Source organism: Dromaius novaehollandiae, chromosome 1, assembly GCF_036370855.1.
Source record: "Dromaius novaehollandiae isolate bDroNov1 chromosome 1, bDroNov1.hap1, whole genome shotgun sequence".
NCBI classification, from domain to species: domain Eukaryota; kingdom Metazoa; phylum Chordata; class Aves; order Casuariiformes; family Dromaiidae; genus Dromaius; species Dromaius novaehollandiae.
Window position 1 is genome coordinate 30,508,158 of NC_088098.1, and position 20,363 is coordinate 30,528,520.

General features: G+C 46.8%; 1 protein-coding gene across 1 annotated transcript; it reads left to right on the plus strand.

Annotated features, from left to right (window-relative positions):
• The first annotated feature begins 10,275 nt into the window (after positions 1–10,275).
• LOC112983055 (prolactin-like) lies at positions 10,276–14,304 on the plus strand. Its single transcript, XM_026099896.2, has 4 exons — positions 10,276–10,602; positions 10,702–10,809; positions 12,114–12,293; positions 13,721–14,304. Exons 1-4 carry the CDS (start codon positions 10,276–10,278, stop codon positions 13,913–13,915), a joined length of 810 nt encoding a protein of 269 aa, XP_025955681.2. The 3' UTR covers positions 13,916–14,304.
• The last annotated feature ends 6,059 nt before the right edge of the window (positions 14,305–20,363 follow it).

A 20,363-nucleotide genomic window follows, 5' to 3' on the forward strand; every position in this document is an offset into this window, starting at 1 on the left:
CCAGGGCCTGAAAAACATGTTCCCAGTTAGGGTTAGGGTTAGGGTTAGGGTTAGGGTTAGGGTTGAGAGGAAGAGAGAGCGTAGAGGTGCCGTTGGAGTGGGTGTGGAAAGGGTGTGCCAAAGGAAGAGGTTTGGTGCCAAGAGAGCTGTGCTGGGAGCACCTTGGATCTGGGCTACCTAAGGGAACCTGGGGCAAGCCGGGGCCTGAAAAACATGTTCCCAGTTAGGGTTAGGGTTAGGGTTAGGGTTAGGGTTAGGGTTGAGAGGAAGAGAGAGCGTAGAGGTGCCATTGGAGTGGGTGTGGAAAGGGTGTGCCAAAGGAAGAGGTCTGGTGCCAAGAGAGCTGTGCTGGGAGCACCTTGGATCTGGGCTACAGCGGGGGACCCTGGGGCAAGCCGGGGCCTGAAAAACGTGCTCCCAATTAGGGTTAGGGTTAGGGTTAGGGTTAGGGTTGAGAGGAAGAGAGAGCACAGAGGTGCCGTTGGAGTGCGTGCAGAAAGGGTGTGCCAAAGGAAGAGGTTTTTTATGCCAAGAGAGCTGTGCTGGGAGGACTTTGGGGTCTGGGCTACAGCGGGGGACCCTGGGGCAAGCCAGGGCCTGAAAAACATGCTCCCAATTAGGGTTAGGGTTAGAGTTGAGAGGAAGAGAGAGCGTAGAGGTGCCATTGGAGTGGGTGTGGAAAGGGTGTGCCAAAGGAAGAGGTTTGGTGCCAAGAGAGCTGTGCTGGGAGGACTTTGGGGCCTGGGCTACAGCGGGGGCTCTTTGCAACAGCCGGGGCCTGAAAAACATGTTCCCAGTTAGCGTTAGGGTTAGGGTTAGGGTTAGGGTTAGGGTTAGGGTTAGGGTTGAGAGGAAGAGAGAGCGTAGAGGCGCCGTTGGAGTGGGTGTGGAAAGGGTGTGCCAAAGGAAGAGGTTTGGTGCCAAGAGAGCTGTGCTGGGAGGACTTTGGCGTCTGGGCCACCAATGGGGCTTGGTGCCAGCCGGGGCCTGAAAAACCTGTCCCCAATTAGGGTTAAGGTTAGGGTTAGGGTTAGGGCTGAGAGGAAGAGAGAGCGTGGAAGCACCGTTGGAGTGGGTGTGGAAAGGGTGTGCCAAAGGAAGAGGTTTGGTGCCAAGAGAGCTGTGCTTGGAGGACTTTGGGGTCTGGGCTACAGCGGGGGCTCTCTGCGACAGCCGGGGCCTGAAAAGCCTGTTCCCAATTAGGGTTAGGGTTAGGGTTAGGGTTATGGTTAGGGCTGAGAGGAAGAGAGAGCGTAGAGGCGCCGTTGGAGTGGGTGTGGAAAGGGTGTGCCAAAGGAAGAGGTTTGGTGCCAAGAGACCTGTGCTGGAAGGACTTTGGATCTGGGCCACCAATGGGGCTTGGTGCCAGCCGGGGCCTGAAAAACCTGTCCCCAATTAGGGTTAGGGTTAGGCTTAGGGTTAGGGCTGAGAGGAAGAGAGAGCGTAGAGGCGCCATTGGAGTGGGTGTGGAAAGGGTGTGCCAAAGGAAGAGGTTTGGTGCCAAGAGAGCTGTGCTGGGAGCACCTTGGATCTGAGTTACCTAAGGGACCCTGGGGCAAGCCAGGGCCTGAAAAACGTGTTCCCAATTAGGGTTAGGCTTAGGGTTAGGGTTAGGGTTAGGGTTAGGGTTAGGGTTAGGGTTGAGAGGAAGAGAGAGCGTAGAGGTGCCGTTGGAGTGGGTGTGGAAAGGGTGTGCCAAAGGAAGAGGTTTGGTGCCAAGAGAGCTGTGCTGGGAGCACCTTGGATCTGGGCTACCTAAGGGAACCTGGGGCAAGCCGGGGCCTGAAGAACATGCTCCCAATTAGGGTTAGGGTTAGGGTTAGGCTTAGGGTTAGGGTTGAGAGGAAAAGAGAGCGTAGAGGCATCTTTGGAGTGGGTGTGGAAAGGGTGTGCCAAAGGAAGAGGTTTGGTGCCAAGAGAGCTGTGCTGGGAGGACTTTGGCGTCTGGGCCACCAATGGGGCTTGGTGCCAGCCGGGGCCTGAAAAACCTGTCCCCAGTTAGGGTTAGGCTTAGGCTTAGGGTTAGGGCTGAGAGGAAGAGAGAGCGTAGAGGCGCCGTTGGAGTGGGTGTGGAAAGGGTGTGCCAAAGGAAGAGGTTTGGTGCCAAGAGAGCTGTGCTGGGAGGACTTTGGCGTCTGGGCCACCAATGGGCCTTGGTGCCAGCCGGGGCCTGAAAAACCTGTCCCCAGTTAGGGTTAGGGTTAGGGTTAGGGTTAGGGTTGAGAGGAAGAGAGAGCGTAGAGGCGCCGTTGGAGTGGGTGTGGAAAGGGTGTGCCAAAGGAAGAGGTTTGGTGCCAAGAGAGCTGTGCTGGGAGCACCTTGGATCTGGGCTACAGCGGGGGACCCTGGGGCAAGCCAGGGCCTGAAAAACATGTTTCCAGTCAGGGTTAGGGTTAGGGTTAGGGTTAGGGTTAGGGTTGAGAAGAAGAGAGAGCGTAGAGGCGCCGCTGGAGTGGGTGTGGAAAGGGTGTGCCAAAGGAAGAGGTTTGGTGCCAAGAGAGCTGTGCTGGGAGCACCTTGGATCTGGGCTACCTAAGGGAACCTTGGGCAAGCCGGGGCCTGAAAAACATGTTTCCAGTCAGGGTTAGGGTTAGGGTTAGGGTTAGGGTTAGGGTTAGGGTTAGGGTTGAGCGAAGAGAGAGCGTAGAGGCACCGTTGGAGTGGGTGTGGAAAGGGTGTGCCAAAGGAAGAGGTTTGGTGCCAAGAGAGCTGTGCTGGGAGCACCTTGGATCTGGGCTACCTAAGGGAACCTGGGGCAAGCCAGGGCCTGAAAAACATGTTCCCAGTTAGGGTTAGGGTTAGGGTTGAGAGGAAGAGAGAGCGTAGAAGCACCGTTGGAGTGGGTGTGGAAAGGGTGTGCCAAAGGAAGAGGTTTGGTGCCAAGAGAGCTGTGCTTGGAGGACTTTTGGGTCTGGGCTACAGCGGGGGCTCTTTGTGACAGCCAGGGCCTGAAAAGCCTGTTCCCAATTAGGGTTAGGGTTAGGGTTAGGCTTAGGGTTAGGGCTGAGAGGAAGAGAGAGCGTAGAGGTGCCGTTGGAGTGGGTGTGGAAAGGGTGTGCCAAAGGAAGAGGTTTGGTGCCAAGAGAGCTGTGCTGGGAGGACTTTGGCGTCTGGGCTACAGTGGGGGCTGTTTTCGACAGCCCGGGCCTGAAAAACGTGTTCTCAGTTAGGGTTAGGGTTATCGTCAGGATTGAGAGAAGGAGAAGAGTCGTGCTCCGGGAATCAAAATGAAATGCTTAAAAAAGAAATAAAAAAGGACATCGGAAAAGAAGGAGATTCATTGTTCCTTTTAGCTCTTTTACATTTGAGGTTGGCGTTAAACACCCAAAAGCCCATATTGGTGAGAGAAGGCAAGATTTCTGTTTGTACATATGGAGATCAATATGGAACAGAAAAGCATGCCTCTAAGTAGCAGTAAGAAGCAGTAGCTTTTTTTTGTTTGTTTTTTGCTGATGACATTATAAGATGCAAGACAGAGTCCTTTAAAGTCCCTTTTTAAAACTGGAGAAGAGATGAGAAGGCTTCTCAAAATAAGAAATTAGAGAAGTAGCAGGAGAACCAGTAGAGGCTATAGCTACAAAAGGGAGGAGAGAACAAGAAAGGCATTACCAATCTTTCTATAGGAGGCTGACAGCTTAAGGAGGATGACAATGGAGAGCTGATTCTGAGTTTTGATTATGAAGCAGTCATTACAGATTTTAGCAAAAGCTGATTCAGTGAAGATCAAGACAGAGAAACATGACTGAAAAGGATATAAAAAGGAGAGGATTCCAGGTGATGGATGTAAACTTTTCAGTGAGTGAAGAGTTATTAAAAGAGATGGGGAGGGGAGAAGGATTTTGCCCAGAGAGACAAATGGAGTCAAGGATTACTTTTTAACATGACAGAGACCAAAGAATGTTTGTATCATGAGGAAAGAGTCAGGGGAAGGTGGGGCACTAGGAAAGCAAGAGGGGAAAGTGAAGGGAGACAAATGGTAGTGATGATTTCACTGGGGCAAGTAGATCTGTAACAGGAGAAAAGCAAATGAAGGTAAATTAAGATTATTTTGCCAGTCTTCTGGAGGAGACTGGAAAGACCCAATCTACTACTGTCTATGCTATAAAGAGGACACAAGAGGGAGAAGTTTGAAAAGTGAATCTTAGAAATTGAAAACTGAGAGTTACTGAGAGTGAGATTTGTTTAAATTGGCAATGGTGTTGTTTAGCTAGGAAAATGGCAGAACCACAGGAGTCTGGGCTGTAGAAAGGCAATTGAGTCCATAGATGTCTATTAGATGTACTCTACAGGGTGAACATCAGAAGCAGATGTAGGGAGTGTGGCAGGATGAGGGTGGACAGAGAAGGCTATCATGGGTGAGAAGAAAAGGGCTCAAGGTAGAGGCAAATTAAGAATGAACAATCACAGCAGAGCCTAGGGAAAGGAGGCTTAGAGTAGATAATTCATGGACATGATCAACTGGAAGTCATGCAAAAGCCATTTCTTGGGTGATGGATGGAATGAGGAGACGCTTGCTAACTCAGGGATCAAAGTTTTTGATGAAGAGTAAATGAAGTGGCCTTTCTGTGACAGAATAAGGCAAGAAATACACAACCAGAGCAAGACAAGGCTTGCAGACAGAGTTAAATTAAAAAAAAAAAAAATTTAATAGTTGGCAGAACAGACAAGTTTTCAGATCCACGCTGAAAAAGGTCATGTTTGCCTAAAAGCTTGTTTCCATTTTTTTCCCAGCTATATCAATTCATCCAGTGAAAGCTATTACCTGCTCTCACCTACCTTGAATTGCCTATGTCTTTGGATTTTCAAGGCTACAACAATATTACCAAACCAAAAGGCAAATCGGTCATTTATGTGGAAGGTGAAATCACTGAGGACAAATGCAAATGGCTATGGGGAAAAGAAAAAAAGGATCCCAAAGACAAAACTGGTGAGTTTAGTAATTGATTGGTATATGAATGCAGAATGGCAGATACAGCTCTATTCAAGAGAGGAGAGAAAGAAAAAGAGCAGAGTTCAGAGCAAGAAGGAAAAAAAACAGATACCTCTACATGAAGTGGTTAAAACAGACAGTATGAGGAAAACCAATCGCCAGATTGACTGTGTTGTCCAAAAGACAAACATCAATATCAGAGCAACCTATTCACTCTCACAGTAAGACCATTTGACCTTCAGACACTAATCACAAAAGCGATGGCATTGATCCCATGTTTAGGTTTTTCTATTCCAGAACAGTTTGAAGAGAGCTGTAGCAGATTATATATGAAAATCTTTATGGAATTTATTTAAGGAAGGTCTTTAAGGACTTCAAGGAAAGCAACTGGTCTCATCCAGCTTGTAAACAGTATGCAGGTGTATGTGTGTGTGTGTGCTCAGTCAGCTGAGCGTGATGCCCAGGCAAAAGACTTCGGCAGAATACCCAGCCCAACAGAAAACTAAGTTTTTAGTAAACTAGTCAAACACATTACAGATTTTCTGGAAAGTCTAGGGTGTAAGCAGACATGTTTAGAAATCATTCCTATGACTCTATCTATATATGTAGCAGAAGTGCCTCTTTTTCTTCACTGGGAAAAGGCCAGGAGAAGAAGTAGGAAAAAACACAGACCTGTATTCCAGCCTTCAGAAAATGGCTGGCTCCTTCAGGTGGGTAGACAACTCCTTTTTCATTTCACTTCTCAGATCCAGGCTTCATAATTTCCATACTATTTTATTCAAGAACTCGTATTATAACTTTCAGAGCAAAAGAGTTTGACTTGCCCCTTCCTTGGCTGTAAAATGTGCGTGTTGCTATGTTACAGGAAAAGGGCAAAGCAATAGCAGACAGTATTTGGTTGATACAAATCTTTTCATTTCACCTTTTACTCCTTTGTGCTGTAACTTTAGGAGGGATTTTAAATGTATAATGAAATCCAGCTGGCCTTGCATTAGAGAACTGCAGTAGGCTGGAAGAGGGGAGATCAGATGTTCCTGCTCGCCCTCCTGCCCGTGGCAGGATGAAGCCTATTGCTGGCAGTCTGAAAATTGTCTGAAAGTTTTTAAAGAAAGGTTAGATAATGATGGACATTTCACAGCATCCCTGAGCAATCTGTTCCAGTCCTTAACTCTCCTAAACATTAAGAAGTTTCTTCTAATGTCTAATTTAAATCTCCCTTATTGCAGTTTAATCTCATTATATCTTGTATCTGTAATGAATGTGGTGAATAATTGATTCTCTTCCTCTTTGCTGCTACCTTCTGCATATTTGAAAACTGTATCTCGCCTCATCTTTCCGTGCTACAGAGTAAACAACCCTGCTTCCTTCAGTCTTTCCTTGTAGTCCATGTTTTCTTTTTAACCTTTGATCACTCTTGTTCTCCTCAGGGCTCTTTCCATTTGGCTTATATCTTTATTGAAGTGTGATGCCCAACACTGAACATAGTATTGTAGCTGAGGTCTTACCAGTGCAAGGTATGTCAGAGGACCTACTGTACATGTCTTACAGACAACGTTTCAAAGTACACACCCCAGTTTGCAAAACAAATGAATAAATAAATAATGCAAAGCAACAGTAAGATACTGCTGATTTACATTCAGCATGTTATATCTTATAAGCCCTGATCCCCTTCTGTGCAACTGCTGCCTAGCTCTGTATTTGGGCAGTTGTTTGTTCCTGTCTAAGTATAGTCATTTGCATTTTTCTTTCCTGAACTGTATCCTACTTCTTCCAGGCCATTTCTGTAATTTGTCAAGATCATGTTGAATTCTAAAATGCAAGTGACTTCTTCCAGTTTGGTGTCATCTACAAACTTAATAAGGAATCGGTGAAGAGTCAGAAGAAAAATACATTTTTTAAAAACATTGATATATCATTGGTTAAGAAAACATCATTTTAGGAACTGGATTTAATGAAACTTCATCATTTACTATGGACTCTTTCCTCTAAATTGTACTGCATTTTTTTGCTGTGCAATTCATTTACACTTTTCCTTAGTGCAAGTACATCTCCTCCAAAGCTCAGAAATTCTCTTAACACTTTAAGAAACCTCTTCCAGAGTAAGATTTATATATGTCAGGATTTCTCCATGCCACTGCAAACCTAGAGAAAAAGAAGTTTTTTAGCCAGTAAAAACAAGCCATTGATACACGAGCTTCCCATATCAATGCTACCAATGCTATTCAGATCCTGTCATATGCATGATTGTTCATTTTCTGGTGGTTACTAGATGCTAATATTCCAAGCCAGCAGTATTTTATCAGCTACCAAAGAGCTCATGGCTACTGCAAAGGCTTACTGTATGATCCCCATTAAGAACCGGCAGCTCTCACTAACTCTAACCACTAAAATTAATGGCATTCAGTTTTATTCATTTGAGAAACAGCAGAGGTAAGAAAATTAGAACAATCTCTACTGAATAGTGTAGACCATTAAGCAGATCTTAATGCACTGCTTTAAAAACTAAATTTAGGAATTCCAAAAAATGATGCATAAGAAATATCTTATGGACCCATGAATTATGACATTTATAAGTGTCTTTGGAGAAATGAGTTTGGTCTGTTGGGTTCAGAGATATATTGGTTTGAATGGGTGGCTAAGCTGCATTGCCAGCGCAGGCTCAGGGGCATGTAGACTACTCCAGGAGTGAGTTTTCTGATATTTACTTATACTGATTAAAAGGAGTCAAGAAAAACGTAAATCTGGGCAGGAGATTTGGAGTCAAATTTAGCTAACTCAGTGCACGATGGCAAAGACAAGTCTTGGGAATGACCCAAGATTTGAAGGTATCTCTCAGAGAGAAATAACCTTCCTTTGAGAAGGCTGTATGAATGAAAGCAACACAGACTGCGTGAGAAAAACATGTGAATGTTCCTTCTCCTGTGCTATCTTTTCAACCTTTCTTTAGGCAAAAAGAAATTTAAATCTTCTATTTGACCTAAAAATCTATCTTGTTAACAAAGAGCCAAATCCCTAAAAGGATGCAAACATGGAAAACAGAACCCAGGCAGAGTGCATAACCAGCTGAATGGTGGCCCCTACAGGCAGTTACTTCTCCTGGTATTCTAGTTCTCAGCACTAAAGGTCTTCACCTCTCAAAGTCTGGTGTCTGTGCAAGTCCCCAAATGTGTCAGCTTTGACAGGACTTGGAGCTCAGTTAATAGCCATGCACACACCTACTCAGAGTCCAGAAACTGATACTCATCTCCTTGGAGAAGTTTACATTTTCAAAATAAACAGTTCTTGGAAACTGCATGCAGAATGCAGTGGCAGATGACAATGACTTTTAAGATTTGGCTGCTTCTACTCATTTTCTACAAGTTTTTTAGCATCTACACAGAATATAAGTGACCAAGGTCAATTCTTCCTTGGCTGAAAGCTAGTCAAACTCACATCTCCCACTTCCAAAGAGGGTGTCCTGATCACCAAGCTATCCCTATAATGTAGGGGAGGGGGACGTTATTCTTCATTCTGGAGGAGGTATGGTTATTCCATTTTCCATAAAGTAAATCAGGATTCAGGGGCTGGAAAACAGATACATGACTCTACTATAGTGGCTGTTGTAGTCACATGAGGACATAAACTGTCTTCAGTGATAACTTCATCTGAAACATATCCTCATTTCTAAGCAGACTACACTCTTTGCAGTGAAACATCTTCAACAAGAAGGGCAGAGCTGACCCTTCCCCCATGTCGTAACAGCCAGCAGCTACGGCAGTCTCGTGGCCAGATTCAGCCCGACTGCCCAGAGAGATGGTGACTGATTTCAGTGCTCCTAAACCCTGAACTGTACCCCTTAGATTTCTAAGGGGTAAGGTGCCAAAACCCAGAAAACAGAGCAGTAAGGGGTTCTGCTCCGCATCCCCTTTGGTCAGCCTGAAGCAGCTCCCAGTTTGACATGACAGCAACTGTGAGCCTCATGACACATCCCAGCTCTCCTTGCAGGGCTGCCCAGTGTCTCACACAGAAATTAAGGACAACAACTGAGGCCGTAGGACCGGCATCCATTTGCAAATCCTGCTGTAAGTGCTTTGCCACATTAATCCCTTAACTTTTTAGCCCAATGAGCTACACTGTCTCCTGTCATCAGGCATATTTACACCACGAAACATGCAGTTGCCAGCTATTGGGCCTTCAGTGGTACCTCTGACCAGCAGCAAGGGAGCAGGGAAAGCCAATCTGATCTTAAACATCTGATTATAGCAGACCATTCATCATATGCCATCAGGCCATGCCCCTCTGCTACCTTGTGAGGTTGTCTCGTTGCTGTCCTTATCATACACCTTCGGTTATCACTGACAACAGCCAGTTTTTCCCTGTTCTCACAACATTGCTGTCTCAGCACCACAGCAGTAGCATGATGGCAGAGGTCTGACCAGGCTGTCCCTCTGTGGGCTGAGGAGCTGTCACCTCCTGCCCAGGACAAGTAGCGTGCCAGCCCCTGGTTGACACCAGCAAGGGCCCTCACCTCGCCCGGCAGCGGGAGCCCGCTCGCAGAGCTGGGTGTGCCTGTGGGTCCGTGACGTCCCTCTGGAGCACCCAGGCACACGGCGAGCACAGTGTGCACCTGCAGACCAGGCACAGCCCAGAAAACACATCCCTACTGGGACCAGCACGTGGACCAGGAGGCAGGGGACAGTCGTGCAAGGGGACCGTCAGTGCGAGGGGACTACTGGTGTGAGGGGAGGCGGGGGGGGAGTTTGGGGAGGGGCTATCAGTGTGAGGGAGGGTTTGGGGGCCCTTGGTGTGAGGGGAGGTGGGAGGAGGGATGTTGCTGGGAAGGGAGGTTGGGGACAAGCAGTGGTGGGGGGGAAGTACGGGTCAGTTCAAGGAAAGGTTTGGGGGCTGTCAGGGCAGGGGGGAGGCTGGTGCAGAGGGAGGTCGGTGCGGGGGTGGTTGGGGGTTGTTGGGGTGGGGGGAGGCTGGTGCGGGGGCAGGTCAGGGCGGGGGGAGGTTAGGGCAGTCGGGGCAGGGCAAGTCGGGGCAAGGGGAGGTTGGGGGCCATTGGGGCAGGGGAAGGTTGGGGCAGGGGAAGGTTGGGGGCCGTCGGGGCAGAGGGAGGTCGGGGGGCAGGGGGAAGCTGGGGGTTGTCGGGGTTGGGGGAGGCTGGTGCAGGGGGAGGGCAGGGCAGGGCAGGGGGAGGCTGGTGCCCCCGCGGCGGCGGAGCGGGCTGCGCGCGGTTTGCCGAGGGCGGCCGCGGGCCGCGCACGGCGAGTGGGGCGGGCCCCGCCGCCCCGTCCCCACCGCGGGTTATATAGGCCGGGGCGCGGGGGAAGCGCGGCGCAGCCGCCGCGTCCGGCACCGCCATGCCCCGCGCTCGGGCAGCGCGGCGCGCAGCTGAGGCGGGTCCGGGTCCGGGTCCGGGTCCGGGTCCGGGTCCGGGTCCGGGTCCGGGTCCGGGTCCGGGTCCGGGTCCGGGGGGGCGGGGGGTCTGGGGGGCCCCGGCGGGCGGCCCCTGGACGCGCCGCGCTCGCGCAGGTGCCGCCGCGTCGCTGGCGCTGCTGTGGCTGCTGGCGGGGGCGGCGGCGCCGCGGGCCCCCTGCCCGCCCGGGGACACCGGCTGCCGCCTCCTCACCGTGTCCGACCTCTTCGACCGCGTGATCCGGCACTCGGGCAGGATCCACGCCGAGCTGGTGAGTGCCCCACGGCCCCGCTCCGCCGCCGGGGCGGCGCCCCGCCGGGAGGCAGCGGGGGCTGCGGCCGGGGCGTCTCTAGGCTTTCTTCCCCCGCAGGAGAAGTACTTTCCTCCCCGTGGGAACGAGCTGGGGCGGCCCGCGCGGAAGTGCCACACGTCCCGGATGGCGACCCCCAAAGGCAAGGAGCTGGCCCAAAACCTCCCGGTAAGGCCGGCGAAGGGGCGGGCGGGGGCCCTCCGGGGGGCTCGGACCCCCCTGCCCTGCCCCTAGCCGAGGAAAGGCGAAAATGTTACCCCCCACCCCCCAGACGCACACCAGCTGACCCCCAGACGGCTCGCCCGAAAAGGGGGGCAGTGCTGGTGTTACGTCTCTGGTTTGGAGTGAAGAAGCTCCAAGTGTTGCCCCAAGCAGCGGCAGGTCAGGGATGCTGCGTAATGAATCACCATTTTGTTCCATTTAAAAAGATAAATACGGCTAAAAGTCCGTAATTCAAATTCATTACGATAGTTGCCCTAGTGTTTCATGCCAGTGACAGACAGGCATTCCCTTGATTTTGTTGTAGCAGTCCCCATGCAAATGTGACAGGTAGGTTTGATTAATCAATTCCATTGCAAGCTATAAAAAGCAATCAGGAGAAAAAAACACAACAGTCATTATCTCTTTGAATTTGTAATTAGGTAAGGGAAAAAACAGCAGATTGCTTTAGACATGTCATGTCAAAGGGAAAATCCCAAATCAGTTTAGAGAAAAGCAGTAAGAGTTTCTTTAGACAGAGGAAAAGCAGAGATTGCAAGGCTGAGGATACAGCGACAGAAGTCTTTGCCTCTAGGAGGAGACAAACTTAGACAAATGTTATTCTTTTGTCACCTTGCTCTTCAGCTGTGATGGTACGAATGATTTTGCCCAAGATGTTTAGAAACTCGCCTTGAAGTGTAATGGGAAATGAGACCTTTCCTGCTTTAGAAAGGTTTAACCGTTCAACCTTATTTCTGAACTTACCCTGCAAGAGAGTTCTTATGGCCATTTAGTTTCTCCTGGAGAAGCAACCACCCTAACCACCAGACACTTTTAGAAGTGTCTGCAATGGGTGTTTAACTGACATAGCTATAACCACTGTAGGTGTGAGGAAATATCTGCACTTCCAAATCAATAAACTTAAAAGTCTAGATGAGGTTTCTTGGGTTTATGAGATACCCAGGAATTACTGAAAGCTTCTTCAGTAGAAAATAACTCTAACAGGAGTGCCACCATTTTGCTAATGCTGTATTCCACAGTTTTAGGTATTACAGAGTCTGGGAATCTAAGAAAGTTGAGAAGGAAGTCGTGTAAAAATCTGGTGTTTCCTTTCTTATATCTAGGCAAATAACCAGACACGGAGTGCCCCTCAAGTTCTGAATATTTGACAACCACTGAATTGCAGTGACAGACAAATCTTAAGCCTGCCCAGATTTCAGTGAGACTGTCCAGACCTGCGAACTAACAGAAAAATCTTTATTTTAATTTATAAGAGAGAAGAACTAACACACTTGATACTGAGACTTTTGCAAGCCTGGAAAGAACCACTTTCTCACTTTAATCAGCATATGGAGCACCATCAAGAGTTATCTGATGACAGCCTTAGCAAAGCTAAGCAAATCAGCAATATGGTACATGAGCTGAAGACTGGAGTTGAGAAAGTAACAGAAAAGGCAAGATTTTCAATGTAGCTTCTATATATATCAGTCATGATATTGTGGCATCAGTGACTTCTAGTGGCTAATGTCTGCTCTCACTTAGGCTGTAACCTGAATATGAACTGAGGCTCTGATTCAGCAACTTAAGCCTGACAGCTCTTATTCAAATTGCTTAACACTGCCAATCCATTTGAAAAGTACTTTAGTAAAGTAACAATATTCTTCCATTCTTTCATGTTCCTTGAGTCCAAGACAAAAAGTCATGCTAGCAAAATATAGTGGACTCTGTTACAGATCCAGTAGCTTTTCAGCCACAGGCTGTGACTTAGTTTATGGAGTGACAGAAATGTGGATCACATCAGTATTTTATTGATATGAAATATGAGAGTACAAAGAGTAGGACCATTTACAGCTTCATAGATGAGCCAGTATGGACTTACCTCTCTAGGACAGTAAAGGAGATGTGGGTAGACTATGACAAATATTTATTGCTTTCAGTTTTTCTGATTTGCGTTCCAACTAGTTCATGTATAACTGTCTGCTGCAAAGAGCTCTTTCCTACAGCAACAATTTTATGGATAAGTTCTTCAAGAAACAATAGCATCAGCTGAGGTTGACCTTTGTTTGCTTCATTCTATAGCTCAAGCCAGTCGTAAAATTCTAAACTAACTATATGCTTATGGTATATTTATTCTGTTGTGGTTTTTTGTTTTTGTTTTTTTCCCTAAAATACCGTTTGAGGCATTACTAAAAAGGAAGGCTCTCTGAACTTTGGCTTGTTTGTCCCTTTTGACCTATATGTAGTATGGACATGCCACACAGTAGAAATGTAATTAAAAAAACTGAAGCAAACAACATCAAGTAGGAGCAATCTGCATTCCAGTATTTTGCAGCTGTATTTTGCTGTAAGACATCAATTCTAAGCTTGATCCTATTGTGAAGCCGGCACTCTTGAGAGGTGGTAACAGTCTCTAGATTTCACCAGGTTAAACATCACTGGCAAATGCTCACGTTAGAAACTTCCCTTGACAGAACTCATTAAAATAAATGGCTGCGAGTCTAGAGACTGATTTGCTGTATTTGAAAGGAAATAACTATTATCAAACAGTGATTCCTAGTTAAATTCAAATGGCTTTATGTTCATGAATGTGAGGCCAATATTCTTGCGTTACTAGCATATCAGATCATTTCAGGCTAGTCTTCAGATTGTGTAGGCAACTGTTCAAAGAAAATGCAATGTTATGTCTCTGTAAGGAGCTTTACACATCCTCAGTAGGTACATGAAAAGTCCAGAATAGAACAGCCTAACATAGTGATGCATCAGTTGACTTCAGCACTAGTATTTTAAAGATATATATGCTTTTTTCTCCTATGTATAGTTATTTGTCAAACTGGTTTATACTCATAAAACACCATGTACAGTTTTCCTGTTTTCAATACAGATGCAGTCAATGGGGATCATCAGCAATTCATTAAATGGAATGGCATCATCTGAAGCAGCTGGTTTATCCATTAGTAATGAAGCAAACCTGATGAGTGACTCTGACTTTATTCATTGTTTCAGGAGAGACTCCAATAAAGTACAAAGCTACTTAAGAATTCTTAAATGTAGAATTATGCCAGAAAATAGTTGTTGAGCTTTCATCTCTTGACAGGGGGTCTTCAGGAGCGGCATTACATGTTGTTTGTAAAAATAGAAAAATACAATTTATAAACTATCACATTTACAGTAATTATAAATTAATAGGGAAGTGGTTTTGAAATGCTTTGGCAGCTACTTCACACTGTTAACCTATACAGTTGAAATATTAAATAAAGCATAATGTGTGCATGTGGATAAATACACCAGATAAAACAGAGTACTCTACCAGTAGATAAATCAGTATCCTTGCATATTACACTATGACAAACTACAGTATGGCTGGTTTACACCATTTAGATATGCACATAGTTGAAAGTGAAATTCAGTTTGTTAAACCTTGGTAAAAATACACCTCTATACTATAAATAAAATATTTTTTGTGTTAACGTAGTTTTTTGCCCTATTTATTGCCTACAGAATATTGCCTAACACTGAGAAATGGTATTGCTGTTGATCAGTTCATGTAACTGCAGGCCCTGGGGTAGATTTTCTTTATGTTCATGTCATGCTTTTTACTGATTTCTACAGGCTTTCACATGCATCCCATAAGATCTGGATTTTAGTACTTCTATTTGTGTTGAATGTTCTTTTATACCTGTAATAGCATCACTGATTTCACTGGAAACTCTTAAAGAAAAAGTTTCTATATGAAAGGTGAATCAGAATTCTGGTCTAAATACCACTTCAATTTTTAGGGTTGAGTATGGCTGATGCAGCAATAAGTCTCTGTTTCCCATAGCACATCCTGACACAGGGCTTGGGTTGTACAGTAATGATGACATAAATGCTATAGCAAAAAGAATCTGAAATCTGTCAAGGATTTTTTAACAATTACGTTTTCCCAGTGGGGTGGTGCTTACTGCTGTTTTTAGGACAATAGGACAACACAGAATTGCAGAATAGTGTGGGTTTGCAGGTACCTCTGGAGATTTTCTAGTCCAAACCCCCTGCTCAAGCAGGGTTACCTACAGCATGTTGCCCAGGTCTGTGTCCAGACACCTTTTGAGTATCTCTGAGGATGGAGACTCCACAACCTCTCTGAGCAACCTGTGCCAGTGCTCAACCACTCTCACAGTGAAAAAGTGTTTTCTTATGTTCAAGTGGAATTTCCTGTGTATCAGTTTGTGCCTGTTGCCTCTCATCCTGTCACTGGGCACCACTGAAGAGTCTGGCCCCATCCTCATTACACCTTCCCTTCAGATATTTAAATGCACTGGTAAGATCCCCCTGAGCCTTCTCCAGGCTGAACAGTCCCAGCTCTCTCAGGCTCTGCTCATATGAGAGATGCTCCAGTACCTTCATCATCATAGTAGCACTTTGCTGGACTAGCTCCAGTAGCTCCATGTCTTGTACTGGGGAATCCAGAACTGGACCCAGCGCTTCAGATGTGGCCTCACCAGGGCTGAGGAGAGGGGAAAGATCACCTCTCTAAGCCATCTGGCAATGCTCTTCCTAATGCAGGCCAGGATATCAGTGGCCCCCTTTGGGCACATTGCTGGCCCACATTCAAATTGTCCACCAGGATATCCAGGGCCTTCTCTGCAAAGCTGCTCTCCAGCTGGTTGGCCACCAGCATTTACTGGTGTGTGGGGTTATTCCTCCTCAGGTGCAGGATTTTGCATTTCCCTTTGTTGGACTCCATGAGGCTCCCCTCTGCCCATTTCTCCAGCTTGTGGAGGTCCATCTGAATGGCAGCCCAGTCCTGTGGTGTATCAGCCACTCCTGCCAGTATTGTATCATCTGCAAACATCCTTGCATTCAGATTCTAAATGAACATTTATAATCGACATGGATTTATTTTTAATACTCTTGATTATTTGATCCCTGACAGTCCTGCATATACTAGACTACTGAAAATTTTCCCCATGGTGTTTTCATTTACATTTGCAAGCCTGAGGGCAGGGTAGGAATGCAGCTACGCATTTATTGCGAGGAAACTTAAGAAACTTGAAGAGATGACTCAGAACAGGAGAACTTTCTGAGTTATGTCTTAGCTCCCAAAATCTCATCCAAAGCATAGGCAGTTACTTTTTCAAGCCGAACTGCAAACACTCAACAGTTCAGCCAGCATTTTTTCCACACATGAACATTCAGATAAGTAGAAAAGTTCTTATTTGCAGTAGCATAAATGTAAATTGTGCTACTTGCTAAATTTTCATTTCAAAATTAGGAAAGGAGCATGTTCAAGCAGTGTAGGTGCACCAGTGCTTAAAGCAAGAGGAAGTAAGTTAGAGTACTGGTGTGTAGTTTATCTGGCCATGTGGTTTGATTTTCTCCTTTTTGCAGGGTCCACAGCAGCCATTTGACTTCCTGTACCCTCACCTTCATCTGCCTCTTGTCTTTCCTTGTTCTGCATTGTGTAGTTGATGGGATAGTACAAGCAAGTCTGGTCTATTAATGCTCTTTTCTGGCCTCTTCTACTCTTCTTAATGATTGTGGACAGCTGCTGGAGCTCAGGTTGCCAAGAATGGAGAGTAAAATTGCTGATGATTATTTAATATTGACACTGGATTTGCGCTTGAGAAAGAACAGGAAAGCTTTTCAAATAAACCTTTATGCAGAACAGAGGAAGAACAAAGCAACACCTTTTTCACTTACATCCATTTCTATCATCCTGTCTAATAGATGTACTTTTTCAGCCAGAAGCTGTGTTCACAATTCATATCTGGTCCCTGTTGTGCCAGGTATGGTAGAAATGCACTGGACTACATGGTTCCTGCCCTAAAGAAGTTACCAGCTGTAATTTCTTAGACAGTAAGGTACTACATACAAATAACCAAATATCAGCATTAATAATGCAAATTATGAAGAAATTCTGGAAACTAAACACATCTCCCAATGATTCAAATGAAGGAAGGTCTCCTCTGGGCAAATGGCTACACAGAACCAGAGAGGGGCATCTACTCTGTCTACATCTGTCCACAATCACAGAAGATTTAATAGCAATTAATGATTATTTACAGCATTCATTTCTGTCAGCTGCATAATCTGACCTTGAACACAATTCACAGGTATCAGATCCATGTCCTGCTTTACCTGAGGTAAGTATGAAAACTGGTCATTAAAAATATTGTATCCGCAGATGAGTACAGAACATTTATAGTGCCACCTAGTGTAGCCACAACCCCACAGTACATGGGCACTGTAATGTGCTGTGCCCAGCATGTGTACCCGGTATCGGTGGGGGATTATTCCTGTCTCCGAAAGGCCGGAACTGGGAAAATGTGCATTAATTACGTGGGGGAAGGTGCTAGGTTATCATCCCTACACTTTCCAGCAAAGGAGGTGTTGCTTAGAAGAAGTAATAAGCAACACACATCTGAAGCAAAAGCTAACAATATGGGAAGGTTGTTCATGCAAAAGGCAGTCACTGGAAGAGGTGTGTGGGGAGCAGCTCTTGCAGAGGAAGAGTTGGGTACCACAGTGTCAGCTCTATAAAGAAGTGTTTCTGTTACTTTGATCCGACTGAGTCTTTTGGAGAAAGAGCATATACACTGCCTAATCTTTCACAAGGCTTCTTCTTTCACAAGGCTTCTCTGACACAGGCCAAAGAGTCAAACGAAAGGAGGGGACTGGCGAGAGGGCCGCAATCGCGCCCCGGCCATGGCAGGCCCAGGCGCAGGTGGGGCAGAGGGACGGGAAGGGGGGAGGAGAAGAAGAAGAGGGAAGAGGGTTGAGGGAGAGGGGAGCTGCTCCCAGCCGGGGCCCAAGCGGGTGCCGACCCTTCCCCTCCTCGGCAGGGTGGCGAGGCCCAGGCCGCGGCCCCTCTGTGGGGCAGCTGCTGGCCCCGGGCTCCCTCCGGAGGCGCGAGGGTCCCAGCCGGACCGCAGCAGCAGCGCCGCAGCCCGCCTCCCCTGCACGGCCTCCGCGGCCGGCGGGCCCTCAGACGCCGGGGGCTGGGCCCGGCGGCCGGGGCGAGCGGCCCCGCGGCCCCCGGCGCTGCTGCGCCGCGCGCTGCCACGGGAGGCCGCCCCACGGGCAGACGGGAGGGCGCCCCGCGGGCCGGCGGCGGCGCCGCGAGGGGCTGCGCAGGGCGAGGGGGGGGAAATGGCGGCGGCGAAAGGGAGGGGGCAAGGTCGGGAGTAGGGCGGAGGAAAAGGGACGGGGTGAGGGAGAGGGAAATGGAGGGGGTGAGGATGAAGGAAGGGAGAGGGAAAACGGAGAGGGTGAGGGTGAGGATGAGGGAAGGGCGAGGGCTTGCAGGAAAGGTCGGAGCAGCCAGGGCCTGGTATCCTTCAGGGCTGCAGGACGGGGTAAGGGTGTCCCATGGTGCTGGCAGAGCAGTCCGGGCTGCTTTCTGCGTCCGGCCCAGGACCGTCCCGGTGTCTCTCCTCTGCCGCTTCCTGCTTCTTCCGGCCCAGGATCAATGACGCCAGGAGAGATGCTGGTGCTAAAATGTTTAGAGATGCTCTGGACTTGAGCTGCACAGGTGTTTCCTTAGGTGGGAAGAGAGACGACTGCATTGTGGGTCATCCTGCTGCTCAGGGCCCTGGCGAGGCGGACGCGGGCTCGGAGGGGTCAGAGCGGAGGGGAGCCCACATGCCGGGGGCTCGGAGGAGCCGCACACAGCAGTGGGGAAGGGGCTGGCGCTGGCGGAGCGGGGCTGCGGCTGAAGGCAGGGCGCGCTGGGAGTGGGCCCGGGCCTGCCGGACGGCCCCGGGCCTGCAGTCAGTGCTGCCGCCCAGGCATCAACTCCCAGGTCTGAACCCGCAGCTGGGCCCTGCATCACCCTTAAAACAAAAGGGTATTTAACAAGCTGTGTACAAAAGCGATTTCAGCTATCACTGAAATGTATAAATGTGCACTTAAAATGTATTTCCAGAATAGATTTAGGCTACTGAAGGTAACTGCAGCTTACAGTCTCCAGTAAATTCAATCTTTTGCTGTCTAGGGATGACTTTATGCTTTATATTGGCCATGAATTACATTCTGGCAGTATGATGCACAGCATCTGGGTTTTTTTCCCTCAGAAGGGAATGATCGTGACCTAAAGTGGAGGGTGGCCATGACAGTGATTGTTGATTGTCATGGTAACGCTCTATGCCCGGGTGCAGGTGCACCCCGGCACAGCCTTTGAAAAGATAAGGCTGCTTCTTTGTCCAAACGCGTTATAAGGTCACTTGGCATGGATCAGGAAAGTGAACAGTAACTGCTACAAGGATCTTAGGAAGATCCTTCAGTGGCTGCAGCTTACTGTCAGATGGAAAACATCTTATAAATGGAGCAGATCGTAAAAATAATTTTACTGTACTTCTAAGAGCAAAACTCTGGAAATATTTTGTTGTAGAGAAATATGAAAGTACAGAAAATGATAGCATGGGTGCTGCAGAAAGAACAACAGTGTACTAAAATATCCATAGTCATTCATACTAATTTGACATCACAAATTAGTGTTACATTCCATGATTTGCCTATGGCTAAAATGAGGCATGTTGGTAACGAAAGCCATTCTATATTGCCAGCAATGTATTGCATCCTCTTTTGATTGAGAAAACAGTTGAAGAGTTTGCTGAAAAGGGCATGTTTTTCTCTTTGGTGACTGATGCCTCAAATAGAAATATCACTGATGGTTGCTTTTTACACAGGGGAATAGTTCATCATCTGCATGATTTTTCTTCAAGGCAGCAGTGAAACTAGTTAGGAATATTTGAAAATGTAAAAAAGTGCACTAAGATCAAATGTTTTGAAATGTAAGAATACATCATCATTTGCATCTGAGAATACTAATGTAAACTTAGGAGACACAACTTTGTCTACAAATTAATGGAAAATCAAAATGAATATATTTGTTTCCAATTAATTGTTCAGCTCATATACAGCAATATATAGCAATGTATGTTATAGATAAGTCATCACGTAATTTCAGGTTCTGTATCAAAATGTTGCTATTAACTTTCCTCATCAGCCAAGCAAATTTAAGAATTACAAATATTTACTTGGTTCTCCAAACCTTATTATGTGAAATGTTGCAGGATATCCTGAGAATACAGATATCCCCCTCATGGTAGAGGAGGATTTCCTAGTTGTATTTTTTCCATTTTTTAAGGATGATGAAGGATATGGTAGAGAGACACTCTCACTGACTGAACATTACTTTTGTTTCTTTCACAACGTACAAAATGGCTTTGATAATGCATCTTAAATTGAGATTGGATCTGCTGTGTGCTGATGTTGGGTATGATGGATTAACTGAAAGATAAGTTATAAGGGAGAATTTTGTTATAGTTTAACTCTTACCTAAAACCTATCATAGAAAAGCAGAAAAAAAAATGGAAACAGACATCTTTGACTGGTATACATAAACTTTTAAATACCTGACATCACATTCTAATGTTGACATGCAAAGAAAAATTGACTTAAAATATCTTAAGAATTCCTGAAGCACTGAATGTTTATAAAAGGCTAGATGTTTGTATGAATGTTTGGGTGAATACTGGGGGTTC